This window comes from Harpegnathos saltator, unplaced genomic scaffold (assembly GCF_003227715.2).
Source record: "Harpegnathos saltator strain DR-91 unplaced genomic scaffold, Hsal_v8.6 scaffold359, whole genome shotgun sequence".
NCBI lineage: Eukaryota > Metazoa > Arthropoda > Insecta > Hymenoptera > Formicidae > Harpegnathos > Harpegnathos saltator.
In genome coordinates this window covers 25366-41156 of record NW_020230160.1, presented here as the reverse complement: position 1 = coordinate 41156, position 15791 = coordinate 25366, and the positions used below count along the sequence as shown (strand labels likewise).

The 15791-nt window shown below is 42.0% G+C and overlaps 3 protein-coding genes across 9 annotated transcripts; 2 read left to right on the top strand and 1 right to left on the bottom strand.

The window, feature by feature from the left end:
• Positions 1-225: 225 nt before the first annotated feature.
• SWIP (strumpellin and WASH-interacting protein) lies at positions 226-4455 on the top strand. 3 transcript variants are annotated; one of them, XM_025300340.1, is made up of 3 exons: positions 226-410; positions 509-2757; positions 3030-4053. In XM_025300340.1, exons 2-3 carry the CDS (start codon positions 524-526, stop codon positions 4051-4053), a joined length of 3258 nt encoding a protein of 1085 aa, XP_025156125.1. In that variant the 5' UTR covers positions 226-410; positions 509-523. The 3 variants fall into 3 exon arrangements, with proteins under 3 accessions (XP_025156125.1, XP_025156126.1, XP_025156127.1); XM_025300342.1 differs by lacking the exon at positions 226-410 and having other exon boundaries at positions 595-776; positions 905-2757; positions 3030-4378; XM_025300341.1 differs by lacking the exon at positions 226-410 and having other exon boundaries at positions 524-2757; positions 3030-4455.
• Positions 4387-7419, bottom strand: LOC105180563 (CUE domain-containing protein 1). 2 transcript variants are annotated; one of them, XM_011136707.3, is made up of 5 exons: positions 7022-7419; positions 6814-6965; positions 6314-6689; positions 6147-6230; positions 4387-6052 (listed from the first exon to the last, which is right to left on the bottom strand). In XM_011136707.3, exons 2-5 carry the CDS (start codon positions 6919-6921, stop codon positions 5916-5918), a joined length of 705 nt encoding a protein of 234 aa, XP_011135009.1. In that variant the 5' UTR covers positions 6922-6965; positions 7022-7419; the 3' UTR covers positions 4387-5915. The 2 variants fall into 2 exon arrangements, with proteins under 2 accessions (XP_011135009.1, XP_011135008.1); XM_011136706.3 differs by having other exon boundaries at positions 6814-6948; positions 7022-7414.
• A 1293-nt stretch (positions 7420-8712) lies between these two features.
• Positions 8713-15473, top strand: LOC105180565 (RNA-binding protein squid). Of its 4 annotated transcripts, none has more exons than XM_025300344.1 (11): positions 8799-8982; positions 10596-10692; positions 11392-11480; positions 12175-12215; positions 12352-12479; positions 12611-12757; positions 12833-12964; positions 13089-13350; positions 13765-13836; positions 14547-14665; positions 15062-15473. In XM_025300344.1, the coding sequence occupies exons 2-10, from the start codon at positions 10690-10692 to the stop codon at positions 14615-14617; spliced, it is 945 nt and encodes a 314-aa protein (XP_025156129.1). In that variant the 5' UTR covers positions 8799-8982; positions 10596-10689; the 3' UTR covers positions 14618-14665; positions 15062-15473. The 4 variants fall into 4 exon arrangements, with proteins under 4 accessions (XP_011135014.1, XP_011135012.1, XP_025156129.1 ...); XM_025300345.1 differs by lacking the exon at positions 8799-8982 and adding an exon at positions 10167-10467; XM_011136710.3 differs by lacking the exons at positions 10596-10692; positions 11392-11480 and having other exon boundaries at positions 8714-8982.
• The last annotated feature ends 318 nt before the right edge of the window (positions 15474-15791 follow it).

Here is a 15791-nt window from a genome sequence, read left to right as displayed (position 1 = left end):
GACAAAGACAGACATATGATTTAACTGTCAGTTAACTTACCAAGAAGTTGGAACAATCGGCCCTTAAAGTTTTAATCATTGGTCAGTCCTTTGTAGTTGCACTGTTGAACTGGTGCAATAAGTTAAAGTGAGACAAATATAGGTTTTCTCACTCTATCTATCACTAGTATGTGGTCTGTTCTTTGTAGCTGCACTGCTAAACTGGTGCAATAAGTTAGCGTGAGAAAACCTATATTTGTCTCATATTAACTTATTGCACCAGTTCAACAGTGCAGCTACAAAGAACAAACCATAGATAGAATAACAACAATGATACAGATAAAGAATGAAAGAATAATAATATTCAGTGACTACATTTTAACAAGAAATTGATATATTGCTCAAATTTGAATATAAAATAGAAGTGTAAGGTAGGTGATATATATATCAAATGTAAAGCATGTACAAATCTCATAAAATTTAACCTTTACATTACTCATATTTCGAATTATCGTCACGCATTATATAGAATTGCTGATCAAAGATGATAGAACCACCAGGATGGAATTCTAAGAAGGATGAGAGCATCTATAAAGCTGCTGGTGCAATGCACTTGCGAAAATATGGGGTGTTTTTCGAAAATCTGGTGGAGAAGTCCTGGGGAGGCGACTCTGCATTAGAATACATTGTGGAAGGTCCTGTGCGGCTGGTGTACAAAACAATAGAGGACATCAGCATCATCTCCTTGGTAGAAATGGAGAACAAAGTCTTGTCCAAGCTGCTGGCAGCAGTGGCAGGTACATGTAGGGAAATCAGGTTGCTGAAAATAGAAGCTGCAGGATTTTATGCGAAACTCTTTGCACATGGGGAAAGATGTATGGATAACGATCTCACTGATATAACTAAGTTGCTATCTGATCTTCAGGATCTGTCCATCTTTGCCAACCGAATGTTAACTGTTGTATACTTAACTACACAGCAGTTGGCGAGTCTGTCAGGTGGTGTCCACGATATCTATTTACCAGCTTTGATAGAAGGCTTTGTAGACTTGTTTGTGATCCTTATGACTCTGGATGAGATCGTTGATGTACAATCGACGATAGTAGATCAATGGAAAAAATACAGAATGCATGTACGTTCCATGATGCACAATCCGTCGCAATTTGGAGTTGCTGAGACAAAGCTGGAAACATTTGATCATCTTCTTAGGGACCTACAAGAGAAACTATTACGACGAAATATGTTTCTGAAAGCTATCGAGCACGTGATGGATGTGAACAAAGGCCCCCTCATGAACGAACAGATCGTCAGCTACCTGAAGAACACGATGGCGGACATAGAGAGCAAATCCAACGATCACGCCTCATTGAATAAGAATTGGATAAGAGTCAACGTCGGTATCGTTGTTGCGATCAAACTGTTCGGCTCCTACGACAAGAAGCTAGTCAAGAGAGTGTTGGAGGCGAACAAAAAGTTCTATGCAGTCACGTTGATCGGGAACGTCGTATGGGTACCCAGCAAGTTCCTCAGCGACATCGTGCCGAAGGAAACCGGCAACGTGGTAAGCCCTCAGGTGGGCGAGAAAATCCTGCAGGCGAGAACTCAAAGGCTACCGATCACGGTGAACAATTTGATACACAGAGCGACCACTTGGTGCGTGGAGATGCAGAGCATCCTGACGAGGATCAATCTCCAGGTATCGGACATAGGTCAAAAGCGCACTTTGCTCACTGACCTGTTGGCTTTGTTGTCCCAGATGAAAGAAACCGTCTCGTTCGTGACAAATCTTCATGCCTTGCTCTCGAAACCGATGAATCGGGGCACAGTGCAACTGATCTGCAGGCTTATGGAATTGCAGAAGTCCCTGCAGACGACGTTCCACGCGCTCGGACCAGTCGTGGTGCAGTCGCAGGCGCAGGTGTTACAGTATATGACTTATTATGTGTTGGCTCTGCTGGAAACGGCGCGTAAAGGTCTCGTACAGAAGGATAAAGGTTACAGCAGGGAACGACTGGACGCTTTGTCCTTGATAGGATTGAGTATGCGGCTGATGGGCGGCCCAGCGAGCGCAGATCGCAGGCTAATTGTGCGCTGCGCGCTTGCCTGCGCCAACCAGTTGACCGACACGTTCCGTGAAGAGGATGTGGTGAAACTGAGATACTTGCTAGATAGTTACGACTCTGTGGCCGAACTGTACGAGTCTGTCGATGATCTCTGCGACTACTCGTTGCTGCTGCATCATCAGAACATGCTGCCGGCGTACTTCACCTCGATCATCGACGGCAACTCTAACATTTGCCACCTCGCCCACTTGTTCGCCGCTTTCCACAGTGCCATGGGCGAGCAGAAGTCGAACGAGTTGAGAGACAAGCGTATTGTAGAGCTCAGGGAGGGTCTAGTGAAGAGCGTGCTAAAGCCAGCTTGCCATGAGATCGAGACCAGCCTTCGGCTTCATGTGCATGCGCATCTTAAGCTCGATTCCGCCAATCCCTTCAACGTTGGCACTAAAGACGGCTGCAGGGTAGTGCGAGCACCTCCATTGCCCTTGGCCGAGAATATGGTTTGCACAAAGAGGTTTGTCGAGCACTACTTGGATGATATGTTCTACAATCTAACGACAGTGGCTTTGCACGATTGGAGGACCTACCGAACGATGCATGCGTTGGCCAGTTATAAGATGGGTCTGGATACTGTGCAGAATCACCTGCCGACGCAGACGTTGGAGCAGGGCCTGGACGCTTTGGAGATTATGCGTAACATCCACGTATTTGTTTCCAGGTATACAAGTTGAATATATTCAATTGTCATTGAAAATGTGAAATGAAAAGTCAAGATAAATATGTCAAAATGTCTTTGCTGAATGTCTTGAAAGGTAGGATAGTGTGGGAAAGTTATTTTTAAAAATAACATCAAAATTCTCTCTCATTATTATCATCCGAAACCTGCAATTACATTATCATTAAAACTAAATGTAACGTGTTCTTAATTATCTTCAACAAAAAATAGAGTTACCCGTTGCTTGGAAAAACTAATTGCCTCATGTTCGGCAGATACCTATACAATCTGAACACACAAACGTTCGTGGAGCATAGCAGTGGCAACAAACACCTGAACACCATCGGCATCAGACACATCGCCAACTCGATTCGCACCCACGGCACCGGCATCATGAGCACCACGGTGAATTTCGTGTATCAGTTCCTGCGCGTCAAGCTGCACACTTTCTCGCAGTTCCTCTTCGATGAGCACATCAAGTCGCGACTGATGCGCGACATCAGGTTCGTGCGGACGCAACGGGAAGCCGGGGGCACTCCTTATACGTACGAACGTGCGGAGAAGTTTCAGAAAGGCATCCGGAAGTTAGGCATGACCACTGACGGATTGAGTTACCTGGACCAGTTTCGCCAGTTAATCACGCAGATCGGCAACGCGTTGGGCTACGTGCGGCTGATCCGTTCCGGCGGCCTCCACGCCAGCTCGAACGCGGTATCCTTCTTACCGGATATCGAGAGAACGGTACCATTTGAATCGCTTTGCCGCGGGCTGAATTACAGTGCGACCACGCAAGCCGCGGCCAAACGGCTAGAGGCTGACATTGCCGACCTGGTACGCAACTTCACCGAGGGTATACAATACTTCAAGCTGCTGGTGGACGTGTTCGCGTCGGCGTTCCGCGACGCCAAGTCTTATCATTTGCAGCAGTTCTACGCCATCATGCCGCCGTTGACGCTCAGTTTCGTCGACAACTCCGTCTCCAACAAGGAGAAGATGTTCAAGAAGAATCAACAGGGCGCGGCCTTCACCGATGACGGTTTTGCCATGGGCATCGCCTATATCAACGCGCTGCTCGACCAGAGCGCTGAGCTGGACGGCTTGCACTGGTTCAAAACGGTGGAACAGCACATCGCTCAGGAGAAGCACGCCGCAGAGAGCAAGGACGATCATGGAGATGAGAAGCTCCAGCAGACCAGGGCGCTCACGTTGAAACGTTTGGCTGAGAGGAACGCTGAGTTCCAGTTGTTGTATTACAGTCTCTCCGGTGCCAGGGTGTTCTTCAAACAACCCGACACGTAGCATCGAACAGTCCATCAGTTTTGATGAAGATCATTTTGTGCTCTGTCTTATCGCTGGTCACTCTGAAGTTAGGCAACTACGAAGGTTTAAGCGAAAATATGTACGATGGTATTTTTCTTTCCTAACTTCAGTTTTAAAAAAGATAAGGCTGAAACAAAATATTGGAGATTAAAGATCGCGGGTTGGAACTTTGTCGATTAAAATAAAGTGACGAGGGGTCGGAATCAGTGAAATTCGTATTTCTGATTCTGGTCTGTAATTTGTGCAATCCTCTTTTTCCAATATTTGCTTTGATATCGGTTTAATAATATGGAGTAAATCAATACAGCTCGATCCGGCTTCTCTTCCATTTATTCTTGTATATATGTGACCGCCGTAGCACATATTGTTGCGTCTGTAAATGACTTAGACTATGGTCATTTTTATAAATAATTTTCTACATTCACAATATATCGTTATAGTATCAGATTCCTGTTCAATAAATAATGGCTAGAGTGGGTGACTAGGTTTTTTACGTCTAAAAGTGGGTGCAACGGATGTGTTTACCGCACCGTATGGGTATGTGCGTTCTATATGTGTGTTGTGTGTGTGTGTATGTATGTGTGCGTACGTGTGTATGTGTGATCGCAATCGCAGAATTGAAGGAATAAATGGACGAAGGCGCATGGTGATGTAACGTTCTGTGACGTCTCGAGCTTCAGAGCGAATCACTCGATCGAGAATGCCTCGCTCGGAAATCATTCCAAGGTGCCACACAAGCTGATGATTTTGACCGAACGTTAAGTTGATTTTACCAAGTGAGGATCATCGAAACAGCAACAAGTACTATCCCACAGAATGTTAATAAATTATAAGAGTGGCACATCTTTCGTAAGAATGTGACGTGAATCCCTTCATCCATTTCTTTATTCTTTTTTTCGACAAATCGATCGTTTCAAGGGAGTTGCGTATCCACTTTCCCTAGAGAGTCCGACCTTCCGAAAGGATCGATTCAGTCCAAATGGACGTCGAGTCTCCTAAGTTCCCAATAAATTCACCCTCCCTAATAACATTAATGCACTATCGGCATACAATAGACACAGATGTATATATACAACACGATCAGCTACCCTCATAGTCGTAAAACGCGTATATTAACAAATAAAAACAAACAAAGCGAACGCAGGGACGCGCACTTCGTGATAAAAATTGCCTCGCGAGATTCACGCGCTCCAGTCTTGATTCGATCGTCGCATGCCGAATCCAAGCGGTCACACAACAATCGCAAATAACGTAGAGACATGCCACAACGAAGTGTTAAATCTATCGGGACAAAATTCCGTGTCGGCACTATCAATATATTGCAAACAATATCACATCGAACTCGTCGGAATTGTGAAACAATCTCTATCTTACCGGGAAATACATTAATATCAATCAACGCGCTACCGTTCTACATGGTACGTGTACATCTGCCTGTTTGCCGAAATACGAACGTTTTGATAATTTTTTTCACCGTTCAACCAAACAACATCTCGTTTCCCGTTATCTTTGCTCTTCTTCTCTTCTCTCCCTTTCTTTCTCCCCGCCGAGTTTTTTCATTTTCTCGCCATAACGTAACAGAGTCAGTCTCAGCCTTGCGATTTCGTTATCACGGTGCATCGCCGGGCCGTTGCGTGAGCCAGAAACCTAAATTGCTAATTAACTTATATCTTTTACGATTCCGCGCGCGACTATCGTGTTCGTCGCATTACAACGACATAGATATGCTTATTTCCGACGTGACATCTAAATTACATTAAGCTTCGTTCACCGAGCTCCGACCTCCTCCTTCGAAATGAAACGAGCATGGGTGCTCCTACTCGTAGGTACGAGTGTCTGTCTTAGGATTGAGGTCTGGATGACTCCTCCGGGTCCAGGAGATCGTCGCAGGAAGCCGTCGGCGGCAGCAATTGCCTGCCGCCGCGCTTTTTACTGCGAGTGAATACTTTCGTAAGTTGCGCGAACTTGCGTCGAGACACTGTAATGACACGTTCGTCGTTAGCATATAATTTGCGAACATTGTTAATTAGAATTGTTGTCGCTTGCGCGTCGTTATACGCGCGTATACTTACTTTTGCCCATGTTTCTCAGTCTTTCTTTAAATAGATCCTCGTCGTCGTGACCAGTCTGACCGCCGCATTTCTCGAGTTTCGAGTCTACAAGGAGAAAGGAAAAGTAGATTTTAGGTTTGTTGGACACTTGCTTGCACTATCCTGAAGCTGAACGCGCGATTGTTTACCATGCTCCAACGTAGACAAAAAGTCCTCGTTCCAACGAAGCTCCGCCATGAATTCCTCGTTCTGAAGAAACATGGCGATTCTCTCGTCCTCCAGCATAGAATTCTCCTGCGGATATGCCGAGTCAACGGCATCGTCGGATGTTTGCTGAGGAAGTCTCAGAAAGGTATCCGGCAATGGCCCCAATAATGGAGGTTGCCACTTGTGGATATTTTTTAATGATTTACTAGAGTCCTTCTGTGGTGACTTTACCACGTTTGGAAGTTCCTCTTTCTGCTCCAATTCACTTCTGATCTTCTCATTCTCGTTATCAGTACTCATAGTAAGCAATTGGTCAATTGTTGTATCCACAGCACCCTGATTAGATCTCAGCACAGCCTGGTGAATATTGACAGAATAAGAATGCATGATATAAGAATGAGGATATAAGACATAAATTATTTATAGATTGACCAGAATGTGATACAATAATATTGATTTTCAAGAAACACAAGGCTCTTACTTCAATCACATCATCGTCCATTTGTGGAAACATGTTCTTGAAGTCAGCCATCGCCTGATAAAATTCCAGGGTAGTCTGTTGTTGCTGTTGCTCCGTCGCAGAGGCCATGGTGAGTATTCTTCGAGGGACGTCGGCCTGATAACGTAATCAGACTTGTTAATGAGAATGAGTTTGCATGTCAGCGGCACACGCATTAATAGTTCATTACCTGCAGTTTTCAAGAAATGACGGCTGCGAAAAGACTACCCATGCCGGTTCTGCACCGTCCTGAATCGCGGCTCCTTCGGCTCGTGCGTCCAGCGATAATTAGCACGGTGTCATTTTTCCCGGACGATTAATTGCGATCGAGCGTGTGTGTATTTGTCTGTGCGTGTGTGACTTGTTCAAAGTACGAGCCGGTCGGTTAGCCGGTGATTGGCCTACGTCATCGTGTCGGAAGTCGAGAGGGCTCGTCAGCTGTCGAAATGCGAGAGCTCACAACTTCATCTGGCTCCGCGCTGCTCAGTGACTTGACCTTTGAAAGTGACACCACCGTGCGTGCTAAGACTCGCAGTCACATCGCGATTTCTAATTTACGGCTAATGGACGTCCCACAGCGCGCTTGCGGTGAACGCATGAACGGATAACGATAACGGGCGGTCTCGAGATCTTTCTCGATAAGTTTTGGAACGCTAGTTAGTTGGAAAGAAAAAATGGAAAAAAATTCTCTGCAACTGCATTTAAAAAGTAGACAGATACTTGAAAGGAAGATACGGTGAAAGGAGGGGAAAAATGGAAAAATTGGACAAAATATCTCAGAAACTCGGAAGCTGTAAAAAACAGATTATTATTGATTTTTTTCTTGCAATTTAACGTGTATGTAGATTGTAGGTTTTTGGTTATTTGACACATCGCATTTACCGTCTATCATCGATTTCATTTCAAGTGCAAGCAGTGCTGGTGCAACTGCAACGAATAATCTAAAGCCAGCGGCACACGGTGCTTGTTTTCGTGCTGGATTGCTTGCTGGATGAAAATACTGCGTTCTGATTGGTGCATTTCCATCCATCTTCGGAAATGTACCAATCACAACGCAATATTTTCATCCAGCAAGCAATCCAACACGAAAACAAGCACCGTGTGCCGCTGGCTTCAGAAATGGATCAACTACATTTGATTATTTTTGTCATAATCGACTGTAATTGATTTATTTCTTATCGCTTACGCTTACTTCTTACTGCTTACTGCCATTGTAGACCACGCTTATTAGAATCACACCACTGAATAAGTTGCAAACACCCAGTTATGAGTTGCGAAAGATGGCAACTATACTAGTTACAAAGTGCTATTTTCGGCTGTAAGAGATAGTTGCGATTGCCGGTTGCCGTCGCCAAGAAGTTAAAAGTTGGGCAACTCTCTTTAAGCAACCGCAACTGTCTTACGACCGAAAATAATACTTTGTAACTAGTAGTTGCCATTCTTCGCAACTCGCAGCCTGAGTGTTTGCAACCTATTCTGGACCTGGCTTCAGAGTCCAACGATCGCAATTCGATCATCTTCACAGCTTGTGCTCCGCAGGTGCATAAGCTCCTGCTAATTAGCAAAAGATTGCTTGTTTTCAGATATTTCCAAATCGTCCGGCGGCTTTTAATAAAGTTCATTCATCTGTGTCGTCATTAATCTAAAGCCCGTATCAGACTATGGATTGGGATTGAGATTAGATTGAAATTTGACCAATTGAAAAAGAGAAAATAATCTCAAGTATAGTAAACTTACTCCTGATTGGTTAAATTTCAATCCAATACTCAATCCCAATCCGTAGTCTGATACGGGCTTAATGGCCTTCGTGGTGTTTGCACATTCCCTCCGGCAGATGGCGACAATCGTCGGCGTTCTGAAGAAAGCGAGCACAGGCGTTCAATGTCTCGTCTGTGTCATTGATGTCTTGTCGTCGTCGTCGTCGCTGTTAGAATTGTAGTGTTCGCACTATTATTTTCTAAAATCCTTATACGTTGGTACAGCGTGTGTAGTCAAAGCAGCGAGAGCAATGGGCGACCAGCAAGAAGGCAAGGACTTCAGTGAAGACGTGGCTGAGCAAAATTTCGACAAGAACGGCGATGCTGAAAGCGGCGACGTCGGCGATGGCGGAGACGCCGTGGAAAATGGCTCACAGGACTCACAGGAGGACAGGTAAAATTTTCCACACTATTATTCGCCCGTAGTCGCCATCCGTCGCGATTGGAATCGATTTTCACATCTTCCTCGCAGTCTTAGGACCCGTCGACTCGCGTTCATCGCACTTTGCGTGCATTTTCCCGCGAAATTGCTCGGCGTCGTCCCCCTCCGCCGCGGGCTCCTCGCTCTCTCGCTGAACGAACAAAATGGCGATAGGCGAGCCGACGAGACGTAATCCGTTCACATCGGCCGTACAAACGAACATTTGCGCGATTCTTTTGGGACGTACGTCTGCAACGCACTCGCGACTGCGTTTCTTTTCTCGTCGCCGGTGTCCTCCGACGCGTGTTCGGTCGGAATTTCGGATTATCATGACGTACGGGATGTCGGGGCTTTTTACGCGGCTTGAGAGAAAAAAGAGAAAGAAAGAAGTGAGGAAGGGTGGAAGGAAAGAGAAAGAGATACGTGTGTATAGATAGATTCGTTCACGTTACGTGTACTCTGCACTTTCTCCTGCGCGCAGTATTTTGCATTTTTATAGAGTTTTTTCTCCCTCTTTTTTTTTTTTCCATCAATAAAATGCGCAGGCCATGTTCGTTTGTTTTTTTGCTTTCTCCGTCAGAAGCGCAGAAAGTACACGAGACGCAAACAGATCTAACGTCACTTTGCAGCTTTGTATTTGGTATTTATCACATAGACATCTACGGGTCTAACTGAGCAATGCTCCGAATTTGTGCAATGAATGGAATAATGAGTATTTGTTGATACAATAATATAATTGTGAATTATTGAACAATTTACTGCATCATATTGATAATGCATTTGCGGTAAATCCATTTGGATCATATATATATATTATATATATTTTATATTGTTTGTCACACACGAGTATATATATAAAATAAGGTAAATATATAATTATACATTATTATATTAATTATACTTGTGACTATACATGTGCTACAGTTATACGAGGTATGTGTTTATCTGTTTCCAAGCTTTTCTAACTTTTTTGTAAATTTCTTTCTGTTCTCACTTAGCTGTTTAACTCTCTTCTAGTCCTATAATTAATGGAGGGCAGTCACAATTTCAGCATTGATAAAGAGTTTGTATGTATATGTAGATCCTACTTATATATATTTTGTAAGAATATGTAACATTTGTATATTATATTTTTTTTTATAGAGTATAATTTTGAAATCCAGTTTGATCAGTTGCGAGTCATCTGTCCTTATTCACAGTACATTACAGTCAAATTCAGATTAGTCAATTGCTCAAAACGATTGACAATGCATCCATGCTTATCTCTGGGATCTCTGAATTGAAGTGCGAAGCCTCGTGAATGACTTCGGGGTCGGAATTATTGTGCGAGCGATCCGCATCGAGTTCAAGTCCATCATGTTCCTTGGCGACACGAGAGCGCTGGAAGTCGAGTCAAATTACTTGAGATCAAATATGTGCCGCAGTGACACATACCTTGCCTGCTGGATAATACGTAGAGTAATTTCCGCTGTCGAGTGATATTTGGATTATATTGGGCATAAACAATGCACAGAGACACTAGGGCCAATGCATATATCTCTGATAGCTGAATGCCATTAACGCAGTTTATATGACTTGGTCTGCAGGTGGCAAACATCCCGGTGCGATTATGGCAGGCTGCTTGCAACCGGCTAACTGTGACCTGACCTGACAACAGATACCGGCGAGTAACTGGTACCCATGGTATTTATCATCAGCCCTAGATGATATACAAAAATGATATATATCTATTGATAAAACGTATATAAGTACAGACTAAACACTGCCGGAAAAAAAGTTAAAGGAAAGATAGAGAAAACGGAAACAGCAAAATGTACATATTGCAGCTTGTTCTTTGAAAATGCGAAGTAGTAAAAAAAAAGTGTATCTCAAGACTCGAGACAGTCGTGTGTAATATAAGCCTCATTGACGAGCCATGAATTGTACAAGTGTCTGAATGTAATATTGTGCCGTAATATATGTCGCTTAGTGAGAGAAATCAAATAAAGATAACAAAGAAAGAGCAAAAAGAGAATGAGAGATAAGAACAGAGCAAATTCATGCATCAATGACCAATGTTAATCTTTGTAACATATGGAAATTAATTTTTAGCTTTCCAATAGAGTTGCAGTCGATCCTACCACATGCCACTAATTTGGGCCAATTAATAATCGGGATTTGTTACGTTAGAGAAGTTATTTATATTTTCTTTAGGGGCAGCTGTATGTCAACTGGAGTTGTAGCTTATTTGGATCATCGTTAATAATAGTATTTTGCTCTCTTTGATGCGTTGTCTCTACACGTACATACACACATATACACACATAATACACATACATCGCATATGTATATGTACCTTTTTTCTAAAAAGAATACTTTTCCTTTAATGTTTTTGACGAACATGTTATGGTGTTCAAATCGAGTTGCCTGTGGTGCGCGCAAAGCCGTCTCCTCGTAACTTCAATTTCACTACGCTATCGCGTAGCAACTGCGTATGTAACTTTTGTATAATATAACGTACGTATAAATTTATCAGAGTTCATTTGTTCTAGGGATGGTATATTGTAGCTTTATACTTCTTGCTGTTAGAAATGTAACTATCTTGTTTAGTCACATGCAAGGAACGTGTTTATTTTTCCAAATCTACATATGTAGGACAATATCTTGTGTTTTTGTGTTGCTGCAATTGGAATTCCAATACGAGCAATATGTAATCGCACTTGTATAAATACATCAAAATTATTTTGCAGTGCCCTTTTTGCAGATAGCATCGTGGATCATCAAATGCACTCTATTAAGTTTTTAGTACGACTCTGACTTTGCGCAGGAATATACATTCTTGAATCGCCTTGCGTAAATTTTTGCAAACAATTAGCTTCGTTAGTGCAGTGTCTCTGTAAAAGATTTTTATGCCGAGCCTTTTTTTTTTGGTAAAAATAAATTAGTTCCATTGCTTTGCAGGTTGACCGGAAGTAATCAGGACTCTATATCATTGATATATAGGCACATTCAATTTCTCTATTTCTCTTTCATTTACTTTAACATAGTGTGCCTGCTAAAATTCAATTGAAATAATAAACCGCAGTCGTAAACGCCGCGATAGCGGTCGAAAAGTTAGGGCGACAACAAAGAGTTTCTCTTCCATTTCATTTATTTAAAAATATTATTTCTGCTTATTGCTTACAGAAAATTATTTGTCGGTGGTTTGAGCTGGGAGACAACTGACAGTAAGTTCTATCGTATACCTAGTGAACCGCAAAATATCGTCGAAGATAAAGTTGTACTTTATCCCGGCGAAAGACTCCGCGGGCATTTTTGTTCTTTATTTCATTATTTTTTACTCGTTGTGTTTCCGCATTTCAGAGGAATTAAGAGATCATTTTAATACATATGGAGATATTGAGAGCATTAATGTTAAGACAGATCCCAATACGGGCAGATCGAGAGGATTTGCCTTTATTGTCTTTGCTAAAGCCGAAGCTCTCGATAAGGTAAATGCAATAATTTTTCTTTATCCTAGCCGAGTGCAACAGAAATTGTTGTCACGGCCAAAAAAGATGAAAAATATTAAATGCAATAAATGACATACATGTATATAATAACCAAGTGACTTTCTTTGCAGATCATGTCAGCCGGCGATCACGTCATCAACAACAAGAAGGTCGATCCGAAGAAGGCGAAGGCCAGACATGGTAAAATCTTCGTCGGTGGTCTCTCGACGGAGCTGTCCGACGACGATATAAAACATTTCTTCTCACAATTTGGTAATGTAGGTGTCGCTTGTTAAATCACAGTAGAACGAAATTGTTTTACACATACGATTTATTGACACACAACTTTTCAGATTGTTGAAGTGGAGATGCCGTTCGACAAGACAAAGAACCAGAGAAAAGGGTTCTGCTTCATTACGTTTGAATCCGAGCAGGTGGTTAACGAGTTGCTCAAGACACCGAAACAGACCATTAATGGAAAAGCAGTGAGTCTTCTAGGTTCTTCATCGTTACTCATGAACGAAACACTCGTCGATTTCAGCAGCCGACGATACCGTTTCGTTTTCCATCATTTTCTTCTACCCTAATTGAACTTCAATTACTCCCCAGGTGGACGTGAAGAAAGCGACACCCAAGTTAGACGGCATGAGTGGAATGCGCGGCGGAATGGTGGGGCGCGGTAGAGGTTCTCGAGGCGGACGAGGTCGTGGATTTGGAGGACAAGGTGGCTGGGGACAAGGCTATGGCAGCGGCTACGGAGGAAGTTACAGCCAAGGTGGCTACGGTAGTGGCTACGATGGTTACGGTGGTTACGATTATTATGGCGGCGGTTATGGAGGTTACGGTGGTTATGACTACAGCGGTTACGGCGGTAATTATCTTTCTTTCGTGTATACATGCATATTGTAAGCGAGTCGGTGTGTTCGTACATATAAGTTATATATATACATATGTAACATCTATATATTTTGTTTATATTATATATAACATATATAATATATATTATATATATAATGTGTATATATATATATATATATGTGTGTACAGAGTGAAGTGTCGTTCTCCGTTGTATAAAACGGTCAATATTTCTCAATGATTCTCTTCGGAGGTATCCCCCGTGCCCATTTTCGGGCATAGATTTTCGTCAGTTCTTTTTCCGGAATATCGCGATGCATTTGATTCTCCTGTTCTTTAACTTTTTGTTTTTCCCTTTTGATCGCTGTACGACGGTACAGGCGAGCGCTGACTCCATTGTCTCTTGTATCGTGTGTTTCATGAAACGCAGATGGCTACGGCTATGGCGGTGGTAATTACGAAGGTGGCTACGCGGGCGGGCGCGGTGGTGCACGCGGTAAAGGTACGCATCAGCGTTCCTTGATATTCTATCCATGATCTTGTATTTTTGCTGTATCTCTCTTTTTTTCTCTCTCCCTCTATCTACTTCTTGTACTCAGTTTGACGCTTTGCCACCGCTAGAAATTGTACCGTGCATATCCATCCTTTGCAGTAACTTTGCAGCGACTTGGATCCGACTCCTGATTCGGGATGAATCGCGAACGTGAAAGTGTAGCTTCGACATAAACCTTAGTGAATTTTCAACTGTAGAAGCAGTGACGTATATTCGGCCGAAAAAAAGATTCTGTTTAATTTTTCATGTTCATCACTTCGTTGCTTATTAGTTCATGTTGCTTACTCGTTATTACAGAATGAAGACTCGATTAACGATTATGAAATGTTTCTACATGTCTGTCAAAGAAAGGGAAAAATATCGTTCCAAACAGTGTACAGCTTATCACCTTAGCTTGTAGTTTTTTTGTTCTTATGTTATGTGTAGTATTAATAGTAATAATAGTAGTAATTGTAGTGTTAGAAAATAATATATGTAGTAATAATGTCTTTCCCCTTTGGCATAATCTTTATAATAATAATGTATCATATATGCGTGTGTTACGTTGCAAGAGAGTCGACTTGTAAATTTATGTATGTGGTTATTTAGTGTCTTATATATATATAAAATTCGTCCTAACCAAATATACTAACTGTGTGTACGGTGACGGCATGTTTCAGGTGGATCAGGCTATGGCGGCAAACAAAGAGGAGGTGGTGGTCGTCAAAATCAGAGGCACCAGCCATACTAACGAAAATCCTCATTCGCGACCGCAGTGCAATTCGCGTTGTAATCGCTGGTGAGTTGCCGTGACTCTGAGATCCTTGTGCTTCCACACTTATTATCCTTGGAATTGCGGCGAGATATCAGTGTTCGTTTCTGTCGTGAATGTGTTAATGGGTGCTCGTAATATTTTTACTTTTGTAACAGAAAATACGCGAATTTAACTTAAATCTTTGTTATAGTTTATTATTATCTACATACGATCATGGCGATATTATATGCACATATATATATGTGTGATATATACGTATATATATACATATATATATATACATATATTATGTATATACGCGCGCGCGCGCACACACACACACACACACACACATAAATATATATATATATATATTATGTATGTATATATTTTTAAATATAAAGTAAACATTACATAGTCTACTTTTGCTTTTCTTCACAGGTAATCTTCCTCACTACAGATCTCGTCGTTCGTCCAATCGTCATTCCATTTAACCGCGTCCCTTCCAGAAGATTTCAACAAACACCACCGTACCGAGAAACCATAATCGAGACAGCAGTTAGCGATTTCATTTTATATTTAATTCCACGTGTATATGCTTCCCTTTCTGCCGTTTACAGCCTAAGCCTGTAATTGTGTTTCTCCTTTTTAACTATACGATTGCGGTAGAAAAGCAAGCATATAAAAAAAAATATCACTGACAACATTGAATGTACGCCGAATAAGAAAGTGAAGTATCGACGACAGTATAAATAATCTTGAAAAAATAATGTTGCCGTACAATAGTTGGTGAGATAAGAATAGTTGTATAAAATAAAATGATATGTAAACACGGTAACACGCGACATAAAAATATTTGCGTTATTACTGAGGAACTAATCGTATGTACACGATTATTTCCACTGTAACCCACTACACGTATCTTCTGACTCCGATACTCAAACTAGTTAGATACGTCGCAGTTGTAAAGAATTCTCTGCTGGACTGTATCTGTGATCAGTCGATAAATTTATTTTACGTAATGTCGGTTGTTATGTTTGAGCGGACTCGTCGTTCGTTTAACAGAGATTGTTTTTTCTCTTACCGTGCTATGTTATATCTTTCGAAATATAACATCATTGTGTTGTACATAACTCTACTAGGTGTTGTTCTCTTTAGTATAATGTATATA